Source organism: Pinus tabuliformis, chromosome J (genome assembly GCF_031772625.1).
Source record: "Pinus tabuliformis cultivar Carrire ecotype Pingquan chromosome J, CPIR1, whole genome shotgun sequence".
Taxonomy (NCBI): Eukaryota; Viridiplantae; Streptophyta; class Pinopsida; order Pinales; family Pinaceae; genus Pinus; species Pinus tabuliformis.
This window is the reverse complement of record NC_142295.1, coordinates 867,395,454-867,412,211: the sequence shown is the minus strand read 5'-3', so window position 1 is coordinate 867,412,211 and position 16,758 is coordinate 867,395,454. Positions and strand designations below refer to the sequence as shown.

At 39.6% G+C, this 16,758-nt stretch overlaps 1 protein-coding gene across 2 annotated transcripts in view; it reads right to left on the bottom strand.

Moving 5' to 3' along the window:
* Positions 1-16,758, bottom strand: part of LOC149229424 (ubiquitin C-terminal hydrolase 13-like) — a 151,598-nt gene that overhangs the window by 103,539 nt on the left and 31,301 nt on the right. For both annotated transcript variants that reach the window (XM_089378640.1, XM_089378642.1), the window contains exon 10: positions 13,470-13,579. In XM_089378640.1, coding sequence (XP_089234766.1) covers positions 13,470-13,579 — 110 coding nt within the window. The remainder of the gene's footprint in view (positions 1-13,469; positions 13,580-16,758) is intronic.

Below are 16,758 nucleotides of genomic sequence, written 5' to 3'. Positions count from 1 at the left end.
TTATATATATATATATATATATATATAGAGAGAGAGAGAGAGAGAGAGATCAAAAGCATTAGAAATACCAAGGGTTAGCTCAATCAATTGCACCATCTACCCAAGGCATGTTTCCAATAGAAATGCCATAGGTTACAAGTTCAAATTTGATCAAGCCCCCAAGGTTAGAAATAGCAGTTGAACCTAGTGGTTTTCCCTAGAAAAAAAAAGATCACATTAAGTTTTTTTTGGAAAAAAAATCTGAACCCATTAGACAACAAATATGTGAAAGTTTGTTTCCATATATAACATCTATTTGGGACATATTTGAAACAAAATACATTAACATCAAGGCCCTAAATGACAATCAAAAAATCACCATGCTACAACAAATAACTAGATATCATCAAAATCTCGCCCCTATATTAGGATCCCCACCATTAGTAGCACCCTCTACCTCCTCCTCTAGTCTTTACCGAAATCCTCTACTTTCATCCTTTTACTTAAATTTTTAACATCATCATTAATTGTTTCAGGATGTTTGAGAGTGACTCCATGTTAAAATTGGCAACCAGGGCCAAATTCCACCGTGGAACAACTCATATGATGGAGATGATTATTGCATTGGATTCCTCTTTTCGAGAGGTCCAAGTTTGATATAAAGATCATCTCATTCGGACAAGCAGAAGTGAAATTTTGAATTTATTCTCTCACATGCACAAATTGTTAAGGTCACCCTCAGCTTAATGTAGGCTCAATAAGCCCAATAGATGATAGAATTGTATAAATAAGAGTGACCTCTCACATCATTTGGACATCACTTACTCATCATTTCTTCTCTCTCCTAATCAGATTGGTTTGTACAGCTTGGTGATCATCTCTCTCTCTCTCACACGTGTGGATGAAGGATGAATTTCTAGGAGAGTTTGCAAGCTGAAAAATTTCAAGGTTTCGAGACAATGTTGACGAGAGGGTTATTGACCAAGTTTCACTGTGTTCTTTAGGGCAAAAGTTCGATCTCCTTAGGCCGCATTTTTGGGCACAGAAATCGAGGTTTGTTGGGCATGTTGACCACAGTTGACTTCAGGTTGACTTCTATTTTGACCGCAAAAAACACAATAGATTTTCTCTCTCCTTTTACCGAGTTTGACCGAGTTGTTTTGGGCTGCATTTGACCTCTTGTTTAGGCCGAGTTTGACCAAGGAAGCCCAGGTTGCATTTGTGAAGGTTTGTTGTTGTGTTGACCAAAGTTGACTTTCTGGTTAGGGCAAGTTTGACTGCAGAATTTTTACAGGGTTCATTTGACTGTGTATTGGGCAAGTGAATTTGATTTTTGTACTCTCTCTCTTTGTTGAACTCTTGAATAACAATAAGAAGATTTGATCAAAGGGTTTCCCCACGTTGGGGTTTTTCCCTGGCATCCACCAAATCTGGTGTCCTCATGTCTTCTGCATATGTTTTTATGTTCTATCTGCATTTAATGTCTATGCGATTAAGTTAATGTGATTGCTACTGAAAATAATTGGAGATTGTCATTGGGTTGCTAAAGGAACATTGAAGTAAATTGTGCTAAGCATATAACATACCATGGTTATCTAAAATTAACACTCCAACCTCATTGGATTTCATGTGGAGAAAGTAGAATTTTAGATCCCACTCAATATCCAGCAAACTTAGCAGTGTTTAGGATTTCAAAATTTGGGAGGATTGCAAAGTTTCCATTGGAATTTGTCATGTACAACGGTATGGAAGTAGCATTTAATCAAAAGCACAAAGCCCTCTATGTACCTTTAAGTTAGTGGCATTGAATTTTGAACTCCTCTATCATAAACCTAGTAGAAGTGTACCCATCACTCGAACAAAATATGTATTTGACATGTTAAGTTTTTCCTATCTTATTTTAATTGATGATGAGGATCCCAATATAGGCAAATGATTTTGATGATATGTAGGTATTTGTCGTAGCATGATTATCTCTATTATAAGCTATAATGTTAAAACTTAAATGCTTTTTTTTCAAAGTTTTTGTTGTAGTTGCTACAACACCCTCCAAAATTTTGCCTTCATCTAAATTTTGGAGCCCTTCCAACGATTATGTTATCTTTCGTTTCAAGTAATCTAACTCATTAATCTAACTAAGTGTCATGCACCATGCATTCACAAGCCTAAGTCGTGTTTCCTTCATAGTGCACTTCCTTAAGATACGCCTAGCGCACTTCTTGGAGACATTAGAGCGCACTTCTTGGTGACAGAAGGGCGCAATCCTTGTTGACAAGCAGAGCGCACCTCTTGGAAACAAGTCTAGCGCACTTCTTGAACACAATCAGAGCACACTTTCTAAAGATAGCACTATCACACTTTCCAATGACAGTTATCGCATCCTTATCCCTTGATTTTGAGACATGTGATAGGCACACTTCCAAACCCTAATTTTTCCCACTTGTGTGCTCTCCCTATATAAAGAGCCTAGCCCATCGCTTATTTAAAATTTATCTTTGGCTTTGGAGCTTTGTGCACTTTTGGAGCACAAAGATCATCCTTCACTCTTGGTTACAAGTGTGCTATCTTCCGAGTAATTTTTTTATCTATCACACATTGAAAATTCCCTCTTACAAGTCTTGCTTTAGTTCTTGCTTGATTGTTTTTAGTGCCTCTTCGCATTCTTGGGTTGTTTGCATTCCAGTAATGACATGCGCCCAACAAAGGGCTTGCTTCTACTCAAGAGCACATAGCGCACTTCTAGAGAGCAGTTTTCACCCTTTGCCCATTGAAGATGCGACCCACGCCCTACACTAGCCTCCTTGCCTTGGGTAGTGCAAAGCACGATGCTAGATGATAAGCATGCAGCACCTTACCCATTGCAAATGCGACCTACGCCCAACAAAGAGCCTCTCTTCCAACATAAGTTCATTGCGCATTCCCAGTGCCTAAGCATCTACCCCCTTGCATCCCGATCTTGCGCCCTGTGCCCAAGCCAGTCTCTCTTCCAACCCTAGCACATGGCGCACTTCCAATGACCAGTTTGATGACCATTTGCCTCAAGCCTGTACTCTTGTGCTCAGAACCAGTGCACTGTCCCTTCATAGTGACTTCTTTTTGCATAAGTAAACAAGATAGAATAGGTGGTTTTGTGGGACTGATTGTGTGTTTTCCATGAGTGAATTCCAATTTCCAAGTACTGCAAATACAGAGCTTATCAATTTGTCATCTTCTACCAACACTATGCCTCCAGTTACACGCAAAGGACCAACAAGAGAGGCTACTGAAAGTTGTCAATTTGGCAGCTCAGTGACAAATTCCAATCATTAGACTAGATTCCTCTTTCCAAGAGGACCAAAATTGACCTTGGAAGCACTGAATTTGGATAAGGAAAATTTTACTTTTGAAGTCAAGCCCACGGTTACTCAAATTGTCAAGGTCAGCTTAAGGTCAAATTGCCCCTCCAAAGTTGAATATAAATACAAGTGACCTCAAGCTCGTTTGGACATCACCACAACACATCTTCTCTCTTTTAATCTGATTGGTTTGTACAAGTTTGAGGCAGCTTGTTGGGCAGCGGATCCCCCCACAGCATGTTTTTGGGGCTTAAAGCCCAAGTTTTGGTCAATGTAATGAAAAGTCTCCACGAAGTACGAACGCAGAGCGCGAAAGTCTAGGATGAGTCATAGGATTGTCCGCCCTAAGAATTGTAAAATAATGTAAAGTTGTGTCGACTTGTATAAATAGAGCAAGGCTCTAAGTGAATATAGTTTTTGGGGTAGTAAGCAAGTAATAGATAGATACGAACGCATGGTCAGAGCATAGAGTGAAAGGTGAAGTGTATTGGGTCGTAGTAGTAGGAAGAGGCTCTGCAGCTGAGTGCACAGAGGCCTAGTAGAGTTCGCCGCTGAGTGCGCGGAACCCTAGAGCTGAGTGCGCAGGGCGAAGTCGGGTTTGTAAGTGCATTGTACTTGGATTTGAAAGCTAATAAATAGAAGTTTGTTTATGTGAATCTATTCTCGAATCTGTATGTTGATGTTATACGTTACTTTACTCTGTTATTTAATGCACGCAATTGATAGTTACATATATGATTGCTTATAAGTGAATTTAATCTAAGTAATCGGCTAACGGAGACTAAATAAGGAAGACTTGGGTAAATAACACGGGTCACGCTGCGGCTAGAACTGTGCGAAGACATTATCACAGGGCGCGGGGTGCCCGCAGGTGCGTGTAGCACAGTGAGTGCGAAGGTTGGACCGCGTACCAATCACCACATACCAGACATCCCCAGGATGCGGAAACTTGGTTCTAGCACCCCCCCATACTACTTCGAGTGAGACCTTAGTCCGCGCTCCGCAGACTATTGTCGAAAGGGCCAATAGTACCGCGATTTGCTTGGCTAAATCACTTCCGAACCTAGGTCAGGCCCCACTAAGCCAACAAATGGTTCTGTTGCCGGGACCGGGATTGGCATAAGGGATGTCTGATGCCGTGCCACTGGAACCCAACAAAGAAGGAAATTGAAGAGTGGTTGGATAAGAAGATTCACAAGTTCGTGACACGGGAAAACAGAACTCCGCAGGTATCTGAGAAAAGGTGGTTAGATCGCTACGTGCATACAAAAATCCACGAGATTTTCTTTGCATCCTTTCCGTCTGAGCTGTATGATGGGTATCTCTAGCTGGAGGAGCCTATTCCAATCACGGACCACCTAATGCACCAAATTTCTCCACTGCCATTCAAAGGACACGACCCCGTGACCATAGCAGGGTATGCAATAGCAAGCATTAAGGACAAAGGGGTGCACGTAGCCACCTAGTTGTTGGCCGGCAAGCTAATGAGGAAATGTCGCGCCAACGAAGTACCAGCGTCTGTGATTGCGTTGGCAGAGCAGTGCGCAGAGGGGGTCCAGTTCAACTGGGTGCAGTTCCTCTGTGACGAGTTTTTGACGAACTGCAAGGAGGCCCAGGAGCAGGGTAAGACCTTCCACTACGCGTGGTTGCTCTTATCCATCCTGTTGGTTGCAGGGGAGCTGCCGGAAGACAACCAGTTTCCCACTATTGAGGGTGATCTGCCCAAAGCCGCGAGGTACACCTCGCTCTGGGCTACAAAAGACGTGAAGAGGATTCACGAGACGAAGGTGTTCTGGGTGTTCGTGGAGGCGAGCATCTGAATGTGGATCAACCGACAGTCGCGCCTGTCTCCTACAGTTCATAATAGCTTGCAAAGCGTGGCAGAGTTCAAGGTGGATATGCATAATCTGTATATTCGGGTGCGCAAGGATCCAACACAGAAATGGGTGAAGCTTTCGTTCATCGCAACAGATGATGCAATCTTCACAGTAATGGAGTGGCCTCCAGAGTGGCACGCCCCAGATGTGGCAGAAATGGAGAAGGTTGCAGCCCAGCAGCCCAGCAAAGAAAGGCGGCTAATGCAGCAGCAGCAGCGCAGACGGCAGAAACCACAACAACACCAACCAAAGAACCCGAGGAGGGCCAGGAGATGTCCACGGGGCAGCAGACTGGGGAAGTGGACAGGGCAGAAGAACGCGCGGACCCCGATTCCGCATCGACCCAACTCAAGCGGTCACGCAGCCCTGAGAAAACAACTCCCAGGAAGAAGGTAAAAGCGACAAAGACATTTGTCGACCCGATCACGCTCACAAAAGGTGATCTGTTTGACATCAACGAAACGATCTGTGAGGTCACGAAGGACGCGCTCCAGGAACTGAGGATGGAGCAGAACACTGTGTTGGGGGCGCTCAGCGCGCAGTTACAAGGCTTACAGGTACAGTCCCCCCAAACAGGTACAATGGCTCAGTACATCGCAACAGGAACCGTCGAGGCCGAACAGACGCTACGCGCCCGTATGGACAACCCTTTCGTATTGCCCAAAGGCGCGCTAGCAGCAGCAAGCGAGGGTGACTGCGTTGCGATGAGCAGCATGAAAGGTGTCAGCTTGAACTTGGCTGACCTACCGCGTGAAATTCTGTACCAACTGCAGGATGGGATCATCGCCGAGCTTCGCGCCCGGGAAGGCCACGCGATCTAGGTCCTGAACAAGCAGAAAATCAACATGGACCAGCTCAGTTTCCAACATGATAAGTTGGTTGCGCAGGCTCGCGGACTAGAGCAGGCAGTAGAGGATGCGTGTAGGAGCGTCCCAGAGTTGGTCGTACCGACAGAACTATCAGCAACAGAGCAGGTCCATAGACTGGCCGCTGGAGTCCGCGAGGCCAGGGAGGAAACAGCGAAGGTTTAGTTGGAGCTGAACCTGCAGATCGTCGAGCTGCAATTGAAGGCGCAACCCTCCACGCCCCCAGAAGTCAGAGAGCAGCACGCCCACGCTATCCAGATGGGGTTGGAACAAATTGGCCATGCAACACAAGATTACATCAGGATGTTGGAGCAAGCACTAACCATGCTTACGCACCTGCAAGAAGACCCGAATCTACAGCGCCTAGAAACAGAGGCGCGTGAGTTGCAGCAGGAGTACGACAATGTCCGGGGCACCGTGCAGACAGTTGTCCTTACTCAACGACTTGCCAGACTACAGCAGGCAAGGGCACTGAAAGACCAATTAGATGTCGCGCGCCAAAAAGAAGCCCTACTTAAAGCACGCATCCAACCATGGATTGATGAAGCGTTCACAATTACAGCTACCATTGAAGGGAAGTTGTCACAAATGCAAGAACTTTATGCGTTTGGACAGGAATGTGACCCTACTCACGAAGGTTCAGAGCTACGTGTGCCACAAGTACAGCAGACAGCGGAACAGTGTGTTGCGGACAGCCAAGCTGCGCGAGACCTGCTGGATGGGCTTCGCGCAAAGATCGTCGCACCAGCAGAGTGACTCGGAACGAGTCACAATGATTGTGTTGGGGGCCTGTTGGGCAACGGATCCCCCCATAGCATGTTTTTGGGGCTTAAAGCCCAAGTTTTGGTCAATGTAATGTAAAGACTCCACGAAGTACGAACGCGAAGCGCGAAAGTCTAGGACGAATCATAGGGTTGTTCGCCCTAAGAATTGTAAAATAATGTAAAGTTGTGTCAGCCTACCCATGGTTCGCGGACCATGGAATTGTATAAATAGAGCGAGGCTCTAAGTGTAAAAATAGTTTCTGGGGGAGTAAACAAGTAATAGATAGATACGAAGGCATGGTCAGAGCATAAAGTGAAAGGTGAAGTGTATTGGGTCGTAGTAGTGGGAAGAGGCTCTGCAGCTAAGTGCGCAGAGGCCTAGTAGAGTCCGCAACTGAGTGCGCGGACCCCTGCAGCTGAGTGCGCAAGACGAAGTCGGGTCTATAAGTGGATTGTACTTGAATTTGAAATTTAATAAAGAGAAGTTTATTTCTGTGAATCTATTCTCGAATCTATATGTTGATGTTATACGTTACTTTACTATGTTATTTACTGCGCGCAATTGACAGTTACATGTATGATTGCTTATAAGTGAATTTAATCTAAGTAATCGGCTAACGGAGACTAAATAAGGAAAACTTGGGTAAATAACACGGATCACGTTGCGCCTAGAACTGCTCGAAGACAGTATCACAGGGCACGGGTTGCGCGTAGCACAATGCGTGCGAAGGTTGCATCGCGTACCAATCACCACATACCAGACATCCCCAGGGTGCGGAACCTTGTTCTAGCACCCTCCCATACTACTTCGAGTGAGACCTCAATGCCCGCTCCGCAGACTATTGCCAAAAGGACCAGTTGTACCAGGATTTGCTTGGCTAAATCACTTTCGAACCTGGGTCAGGCCCCACTAAGCCAACACAGCTCTTTCTCTTCACACATGCGAGGGTCTCTTGGCGTCATTGACTTCTATGTTGACTTTCTAAAATAGGGATCCTTGACCAGCATTGTCTTGGGGTCTTATGTCATCATTTTCTGCAATTTTCTCTTGGAGAAGGTTTGTCCCTCTAGGCCACATCTTTTGGAACACATACCGAGATTTTCTAGGCACTCTGACCTGCGTTGACCGCAGTTGACTGGTGGTTTCTCTCTCCGTAGAATTTTTGGGATTGTTTTGAGTGTGATTTGACCAGCATTCAAGGCTAAGTTGGTTGACCTTTGAATGAGCTCTTGTTCCACTGTTTTGACTGCTAACTTGGGATTGGTTAGGGCACGTTGATTGTAGTTGACTTTTCATAATTGCAAACTTTATATCAGTTGACCAGATTTGACTTTTTCATCATTGGAATATTAGATCTTGGTTGGTTGATTTGTTGGATAATTCAAAGCCTTAAATTTGACTCTTGTTTATGCATTTGGCTCATTGTACTCTCTACTGAACATTTGAAGGAAATCTAATAGAACAAGAATTTTCAAAGGGTTTTCCCCATTGTGGGGTTTTTCCCTAGTCTTTGACCAAATTGGTGTCTCTTGTTGATGCTCTTTATTGTCTCTTACTGTCATTACAATTACTTTTCTATCTTCAATTACTGTTGTTGAATTGGGCTAAAGTAATTGGCATAGCATAGAACAGTGTTAAATTAACAAAAGCAGTATCGAAGGTGTTGTCAACAGCCCGAGAGCCAAAGTACCCATTTTGTCAGACACAAAATGCTTCATTTATAAGTCCACCACCTTAACATGGCAAACGATATTCAGAGAAATTATCAAGGATGATTTCTTAGAAGACCTAGAGGGCAAGGAAGTAAAAGTGATAGGATGGATATTGCAACATATTGACTCTAAAAACACGATCCTCAATAATGCAAGTTGACAAGAGCTCGCTACATATCAACCCCATAATATTCACTATTATTACAAGTTGTCGAACCCAGAGGAATACTTGAATTCAAAATTCTATGCGGCTTGTTATTCTCAGTTTGTTACAAAGGCCATTCTCATGACATGGTGGCAAGATCCAGGGAAATTTTTCTAGAAGACTGAAGGAATTTACAGAACAAAGTCATTGAGTAAAGTGTATCAATATCTTATGGTTGTGTTGCAAGTTGTATGGGCGCGAAAGCATAAAATTCTTTGAAGAAGGATGGGTATATACAGCCTACCCATGTGCTACAGAAGGAAAGATTTTTAATTGGTCAAGCATACTAACCCAACAACCACAGAGGAATGTTGCTAAGGTGAAAAAGGTTTCACGGGGTGAGCATCCAAACCCACGAACTAGTATAATGCTTCCATAGTAGTCGGACCAAGTGATGAAGCAGGCCCTTCTCACGCAGTACACATGTCGGATACTTATCAAGAAGGGACACAGTAAGAAGTTGTTGCCGAGGTTGATATCGAGCCGAAGAGAAAGCAGAGATATGATGTTGAAGAAGAGAGGAGTGAGAAATTCAAGGTTGATCCATGCACTAAAGGTGCAATTGAGGCAGAGAAGAAGAGGAAGGAATCTGAAGAAGCTAGGAAAAGGGAACAAGAAGAAGAGCGCAAGTAGAAATAAGAGCAAGAAAAGAAGACGCGAGAGGACATGCAAAAGAAGAAAAATGAGTTGAAGAAAAGAAGAGAGGAGGAAACCCAGAAGAGGCAACAAATGGAAGAAGAGGAGCACCAAACGCTACAATATGAATAAGAAAACAAGAGGAAACAGGAAGACGAATTTGCAAGAGAGTTAAAGGAAGATTTGGAGGCCCAAGACATAGATGATGAACAAGAGAAGAACCCGACAACGCACACTGAGCCAACCATAGCTCCTCTAAAGATGGCCTTGAATTCCTCTAGCATGTGGGCATCTTCCGTTCAATGAGTTGGGGATTCTACCTCCACCTGATGATAGAATTATGGACATCTTCAACTTCACCTTTGATGAGTTGAAGGATAAGATCATTCAAGAAAGGAGGTATTTTCCAAATGAACCAATCAACTTGTTTCCATCCACACATAAAGGGTTATTGTGTCAAACACCGAGACCAATCCTAGAGCAGTGACTTCAGCAATTGCAGCCTTCCAGTAGTCGCAAAGAACACAGAGTTCCTAATGAAAATGAATGCACAATTGGAGAAGGAATTGGTTGTCACAAAGCAACAAATTTATCACCTTGTTGAAAATCAAAGGGTGTCTTCCACCAATTCTAGCAGAGAAGAATTACAATCAACTATACTTGAAGAGCTCAAGCCATTGGAAGACACAATGAAGCAAGTGTATGAAGAGAAGGCCACTTTGCATAAGGCAATGGTGCCTCTGTACGAAGTTCAGAAAGGGCCACAAGAAAACTTAAGGATCTTAAAGTTAGCTTATACAACTATAGATATGATCCAGGAATGGGGCGTCAAGTATTTAAATGCACCAACAATGTTGGTTAGAAAACACAGGTATGAAGCTAGGATGGATAAACCAAAAATAAGAATGTATATGCAGACCTATGACCAGCTCAACAATCATATAACCAACACTATGCCAGCATATACACAGTCACACAATGGACTGGAAGCCTTGGTGTGGGGCACACAAAATAAATTTCTATAGGTGCACTTGGGGAGGTAAGACACAAGAGTACTATCAAGCATGAGCTAGAAGAATTCTCGGACCACATTAGATAGGGGACTACCCAAGATGACTTGGAAGTGAATAAAGACTTTGTTTTGCAATATGTAGCTGAGCCAGTCAAGTTACAGTTAGTGTTGTGGAACAATGTACAATCAGGGTCCAAAATTATATATCCAATGCTTTGAAGGGCGAGATCAAATACAATCTTGATCTACCACAAAAGGTCGGAGATATAGTAGCGGAATATATAGCTTGGTATCAATATATTACAATGGAGCTCCATGTAACAATCATCGAAATTCAGTTTCCCTTACGTGAACACAAATATGTCCATTTTTGTTTTATGGTTTTTGCCACAATTTTTGTCAAATTTAATTTTGTATTCGAAAAAACAATAAAATTGTAAAATGTGTGTGGAAGTCCAAAATTCACCTATGGAATGTGAAGAGTCACTAGGAAGTCCAAAGGTCATAGGAGAGCTCAAGAGTCACATGGGAGGTGAAAGGTCGCCCCATTTGTTATAAATAGGCCCTCATGCCTCAAGCAAAGGAATTTTAGCCTTCACTTCTCTAGCTAAGCATAGGAGAGAGAGATCATTCTTTTGAGGAGCAAGTTGTGGCTTCATGTTCCACTATTGGAACAAGTGAGACATCTTTGTAATTGTGTATCTTGGTACTTTCACTTAATATTTTGAAGCCCTTAGAGCCAAACGTACTTTCATGCATGTATCAGAAATGTTGTAAGACTTTTCTTTTGATGTTTGCAGTATATGTTTATGTTTATGTACTAAAGAGAATGAACTATTTTATTAGCTTTAGTACACATCTTAATTGAAACATGTGTCACATTTGTTTTCATGATCATTGTTATTTTTAGAACTACTTTTCAGATTAATCAATTATTCTTTCTATGCATGCATGTCTTTATTACAGTGGTACTATTATTCTTCTTCTAAAGACTCCCTTTATTTTACTCCATCCATGAAAGTACTTTATACACATTGCAATTGTATGTTTCACAAAGCTCACATTGCTTGTTTGTCTCAAAACTTATATGTGTGTTTTCTTAGGTTGCTATTCTTGGCCAAGGCAAATCTTTAAGTTCATCATAATGGCAGCCAGGTCGATTTCCCAGGTGGGGCTCCTATCCCAGACAGTGTGAGGTTTAATTAGGACTTCATAACGGGGATACCCCCTTGTGTTGGCGGACTTCTAGCACCATCAACAATTTCATTATAATTTTCTGAAATATATGTGTGTGTGTCCCTCTTTGTTGATTTTTAGGGGGGCATGTTTTCAGCACATTCCCATTTCAAATACGCGTTTTTCGTTTCCCCATACCACGCAACTTAGTTTTGGCTTGAGAAAAGTGTACATTTATATTAGCATCATGATGGATGAGTTCAATAATCAACACCAACAAAAACAAAATATATAGAGGGCTTGGCGCTCTTGATTAAGTGACAATCCCATACCCTTATACATGATAGAATCCAATCTTGAAATATTGCAATCCCACCAATCTTAAGATATTGAGATCCTAAGAATTGTTAACTCTATGGAATTTTGAATGGGACATGAAATTCTACTTTATTTATATGAATATTGATCAAGTTGGACCACCCTCAAACATACTGGAACTATTACATCAATGTTAAAAACATAATATTGCCAATGATGACCTCCCAGAAAAATAGTCAAACAAATGTCCCTAAAAAATAGAAATTTCAACTTATATTGGTGTTTTCTACATAACCTTGAAAATATTTTCAAAAATATTGTGATGTATATAACAAATCACAATATCATGATTTCTTCATAAAATCATTTCACTATTTATTTAACAAATTATGATTTTTTTCTCAGCAATCTTTCTTTTCTGTTTGACATTATGACATACCTCAATGTCGGCGATTTTTTCATCTATGTGAGTCTTACTAACGATGGATTAAGGGTTCAAGACACTTCCTACCCAATATATGTGTCGATCCTACATTCCTTTAATCACTAATAGGCTCAAATTCAGATTCAAGTATTTATTATTTAACAACATTCCTTTCATAGATCTATCCCCAGCATTGCTTTAAATCAAATGGAGTTTGTGCCATTGAATCAATAAGCAATGAATTGCAATGGAACTTGCCATTTACTAATTGGCATGAACATGTATCATTTTCTATTTATTCAAGCATTATAAAAAAAGTATATCAATCCATTATATACAATAAACTTCCACTGAATATAAGAAATATAATTCCAAACACTTCCAATGTAGGTAACATAACCCTAACACGATTAAACAATAAAACACAATAAACACATACTTGAATAATAACTAAGCCCTGATTTGTGACAGGAGATTGAAGAGGTGCTAGGATTGACCACTGTTTCATCTCAGATGCTGAAGTTAAGGAACCAATTGAACTTTGAGTCCTGAATACAGGTAATACCAGGACAAGACAAACCCAGTATATGCAAATTGTGAACATATACTGGAAAATGAAGACTATCATGGGCAGAGTCCTAGTCAAGCGGTCAGAGGAACAGCAGGAGGTTTTACTTCAGGTGGACAGGACAAAGGGGAAACTCAGAAAGTTGGATAAGAAGGTATTTGTGCTAGATAAGCTGCTAGTAAATATAGAGTTTGTTGATTCTGAAGATGAAGAGGGTCCATCTGAAACCATTCAGGCTGATTCCTCAACTACTTAGTTTCTGTTTTTGTCTGTCATGTTAACTATCAGAATTAGTTTTACATTATATTTTGTCATAGAAGACTTTCCAGCCTCAAGCACAGGTCATAGGTGCCATAAGAACAATTACCTCTTTGGTTTTGTAATTTTGTTCAAACTTTTCACATGGTCTAAAACTGTTACACTGTGCTACTGGTCTGGTTTCCCCCGTGGAAGACCAGTAGCTACAGCCCAATTATTACATGTAACATTTTTTCCCATGGATTAATATAAGTACTCTGACCAGCTTACACAACTATATAAAAATAAATAAATAAAACTAAGACCTGATTCATCATATAACAGTAGCAGAAACTAACCTGTGAAGAGTATATAAATTGCGGACACTTCTATCTGCATCTGGAGAAAGATATTTCCCATCGTCTCTATCAAGATCAAGTTGCAAAGGAAACTCATACCGATCATTTATCTGCAAACAATATTGGCATGAACCCCATACACCTTTCATTTTTAAAAACCTTTTGCAACGCAAGTAAGATGAATTCTTCTTGTATCAATTAATACCCATTCAGATACGCGCCTTAGAAAACAACTGAAGCAATAAAACAAGGTTACATTCAAGAAAGGCCATGCAATAAGCAACTTCAGAAATGCTGAATTCTCAATAATATAATAAATCAAGGGTTCTGCACATACACATCATAATCTCAGATTGACTAAAGTAGTTGAGACAGATTCTTAATTTGGTTTTGAAAAACAAAAGTAGTGATTCTTACCCTTGAGAATCTTCCACAAACCTAAATGAATGACAGTCATCATCAATCCAAGGAAACTTTGTATATGCATTTCTCTAAATATCAAGCTACCTTGATCCTAGATTTAAATGACAATTAATTGGCATCAAGAATACCTTGATGCAACCACAACTACAAGGGACAATCATAGAATGAATGCTAGCAAACATGTCACATCAACAAAATTACAAAATAAGTAGATAAAACAATAAGAAAATTATTTAATGAATCGGTGTACAAAATTCCCAACAAAACTACATATCTTAGGAGTTAAATATTTACTGCAAGTCAAAATGCCACAAACAGCTGCAGCCACATTTCAACATTGAAATACAACTCTTGAAAAGGAACATGAACAAGGCACTGCAATAAAAAGATGCATAACAAGATACTGAACTATAAAACTATGTTCAAGTTATTAACAAAATTTCCAATTTGAATTTTTGAAAAAAGACTCATATTCTCTAAAAGATTTGTTTCATTCTGAAGAGTGCACATCTTAAATTCTAGTCTTGGCATGTTAAACTTTGTAGAAAGTTCAAAACTTCAAACCACTAACGTGTCAAATTTCTATCTACAAAATATAGTACATCGAGATTTGATATACAAGCATGCATACATGTGTGTGTGTTTGTAGAGAGAGATTATGTGGAAGAAAAATTGTATAGAATAAAATCCAAGTAATCATTTGGAGGATGACAATAACAAACCGAAGTATTATCACTTTCAGTTGATATTATAAATGTTTTATATGTGATATACATAGAACAGTTACAAAGATTATATATATATATGCTTTTACATAGTATCTCTTTCTTTGCTTTCACAAAGATTTTTAGATGTATTGATTCATATATATATATATATATATATATATATATATTGATTCAATACGTCTGAAAATCTTTGTAAAAGCAAAGAAATAAATGTGAAACATATTGCTCTAGATCTAATCATCTGTGAAAAGATTGGTGAGGTCCTAATTGACATCATCCACCATCACTATTACTACAGTAAAACAAGGCAAGCCATAGCAAGAGTGGGTCTAGCAAAGTGAGTGAAGACATACGGAAACTAACAAAGGAATGTTTATATTTTATTTCCAGCTTTCGCAGTAAGATATGTTCTAATGTTTTAGGGATAGTGTTAGAGTTTGTTGTCATATCGATGTTTCGAACCACATCTGGGTTCATCTTCAGAATGTGAACAAATAGATAATGAGAAAGAGTACTTTGGTTTCTTTATCAATCTTGAATATTTATTTAAGAAGAAACCAATTTAAGACTAATTAATGCAGGTCAGCAAATAATATTAACTACACCATCTAAGAGGTTCTAACTAGAAGCTCTACCTACTAGCATATCTCGAACAAGCTACAACTAACATATATTGATGTAGCGTAACATATAGATAGCAAACTAATGAAAATATCATATACCAAGAACAAATCAATAGTAATATACTATACCGACCAACCTCTAACAAGCTACAACAAACCTATCTTAAGCTATCACAATATATATAACTACCAGGCTAGATCCATCTTAACTCCGGATCTACCATGCGCAGAGAGGGACCTGAAAGAGGGTTGCACTTCAGATTTGATCCCTTTCTGCGCATGGTAGATCCGGAGTTAAGATGGATCTAGGCTGGTTTAATTATTAATTATAATTTTTTATTTTTTATTTTATTTTATTTTTAATTTTTGTGTAATTTTACACAGTCAAAATATTTTAATTAATAAATATAATTATTTATTTTATTATTTTATTTTATTTGACCAAGTAAAATGTTTCCATAACAGGACAGGATAACATCTCTTCCATATTGGGCTGGAGAGCGCATCTCAGCACAATCATACACCTAGAACCGTCTCATAATATTATTATCTACCTAGATGGTATTATTATCTGCCTAGAACTTTAGTCCTGTCAAATATTACCCAACCCTATTGGATAAACTATAAAGACGTCTCATAACAACTATATGACTAACAGGCTACAACTAACCAATATTAAGGTATCGTAATACATATAACTATTATACACCTAGAACCAACGATGGCATTATTAGCTACCTAGAACCTTAATACTATCAAATATTACCCTACCTTATAATATTAACTATAAAGCAACTCATAATAAGGATATAACTAGAAAGATTATACAGGCTACAACTAACCAATATTAAGGTATCGTAGTATATATAACTATTAACTATTATACACCTAGAACCAACGATGGTATTATTAGCTACCTAGAACCTTAATACTATCAAATATTACCCTACCTTATAATATTAACTATAAAGCACCTCATAATAAGGATATAACTAGAAAGATTATACCAACAGAATACAAACAACACATCACTAACATTAACCAGAATTCGGACTTTCTTATTTTTACAAGGATACAAACGTCACAACCATATATAAAAAGAAATGCAAGACTTAAAGACCCTAACCTAAAAACCTAATAAAATAGAATCAAAGAGTCTGTGAAAAGTTAAAACCCACCCCTTTCTTCAGCCCTGTGTGAGTTTAATCTATAAATGCTCTTAGACTAAAAATAAACCAGCAAATTACTTGCCTTGAGTTATGGAAGTAATAAAGGCAACCAAGTGCTGCTAATTTTTAGCCCATCATCTCAATTTAGATTAAAGAGCTCTTTTATGATTTCTATTGCTTCCCTAATAAGTCTCTTCAAAAAGCAATCAATTTTTGCTAAAACTTGAGTGTCTTCTAAGTGGATGAGATATTTCATTTTATGAGAACCTTTTGCCAAGGCTGAACAATGAATTCAATTATGTTGAATATTTGCTCCATGCAACTAAAAGGTTTGTTTCCATACAAT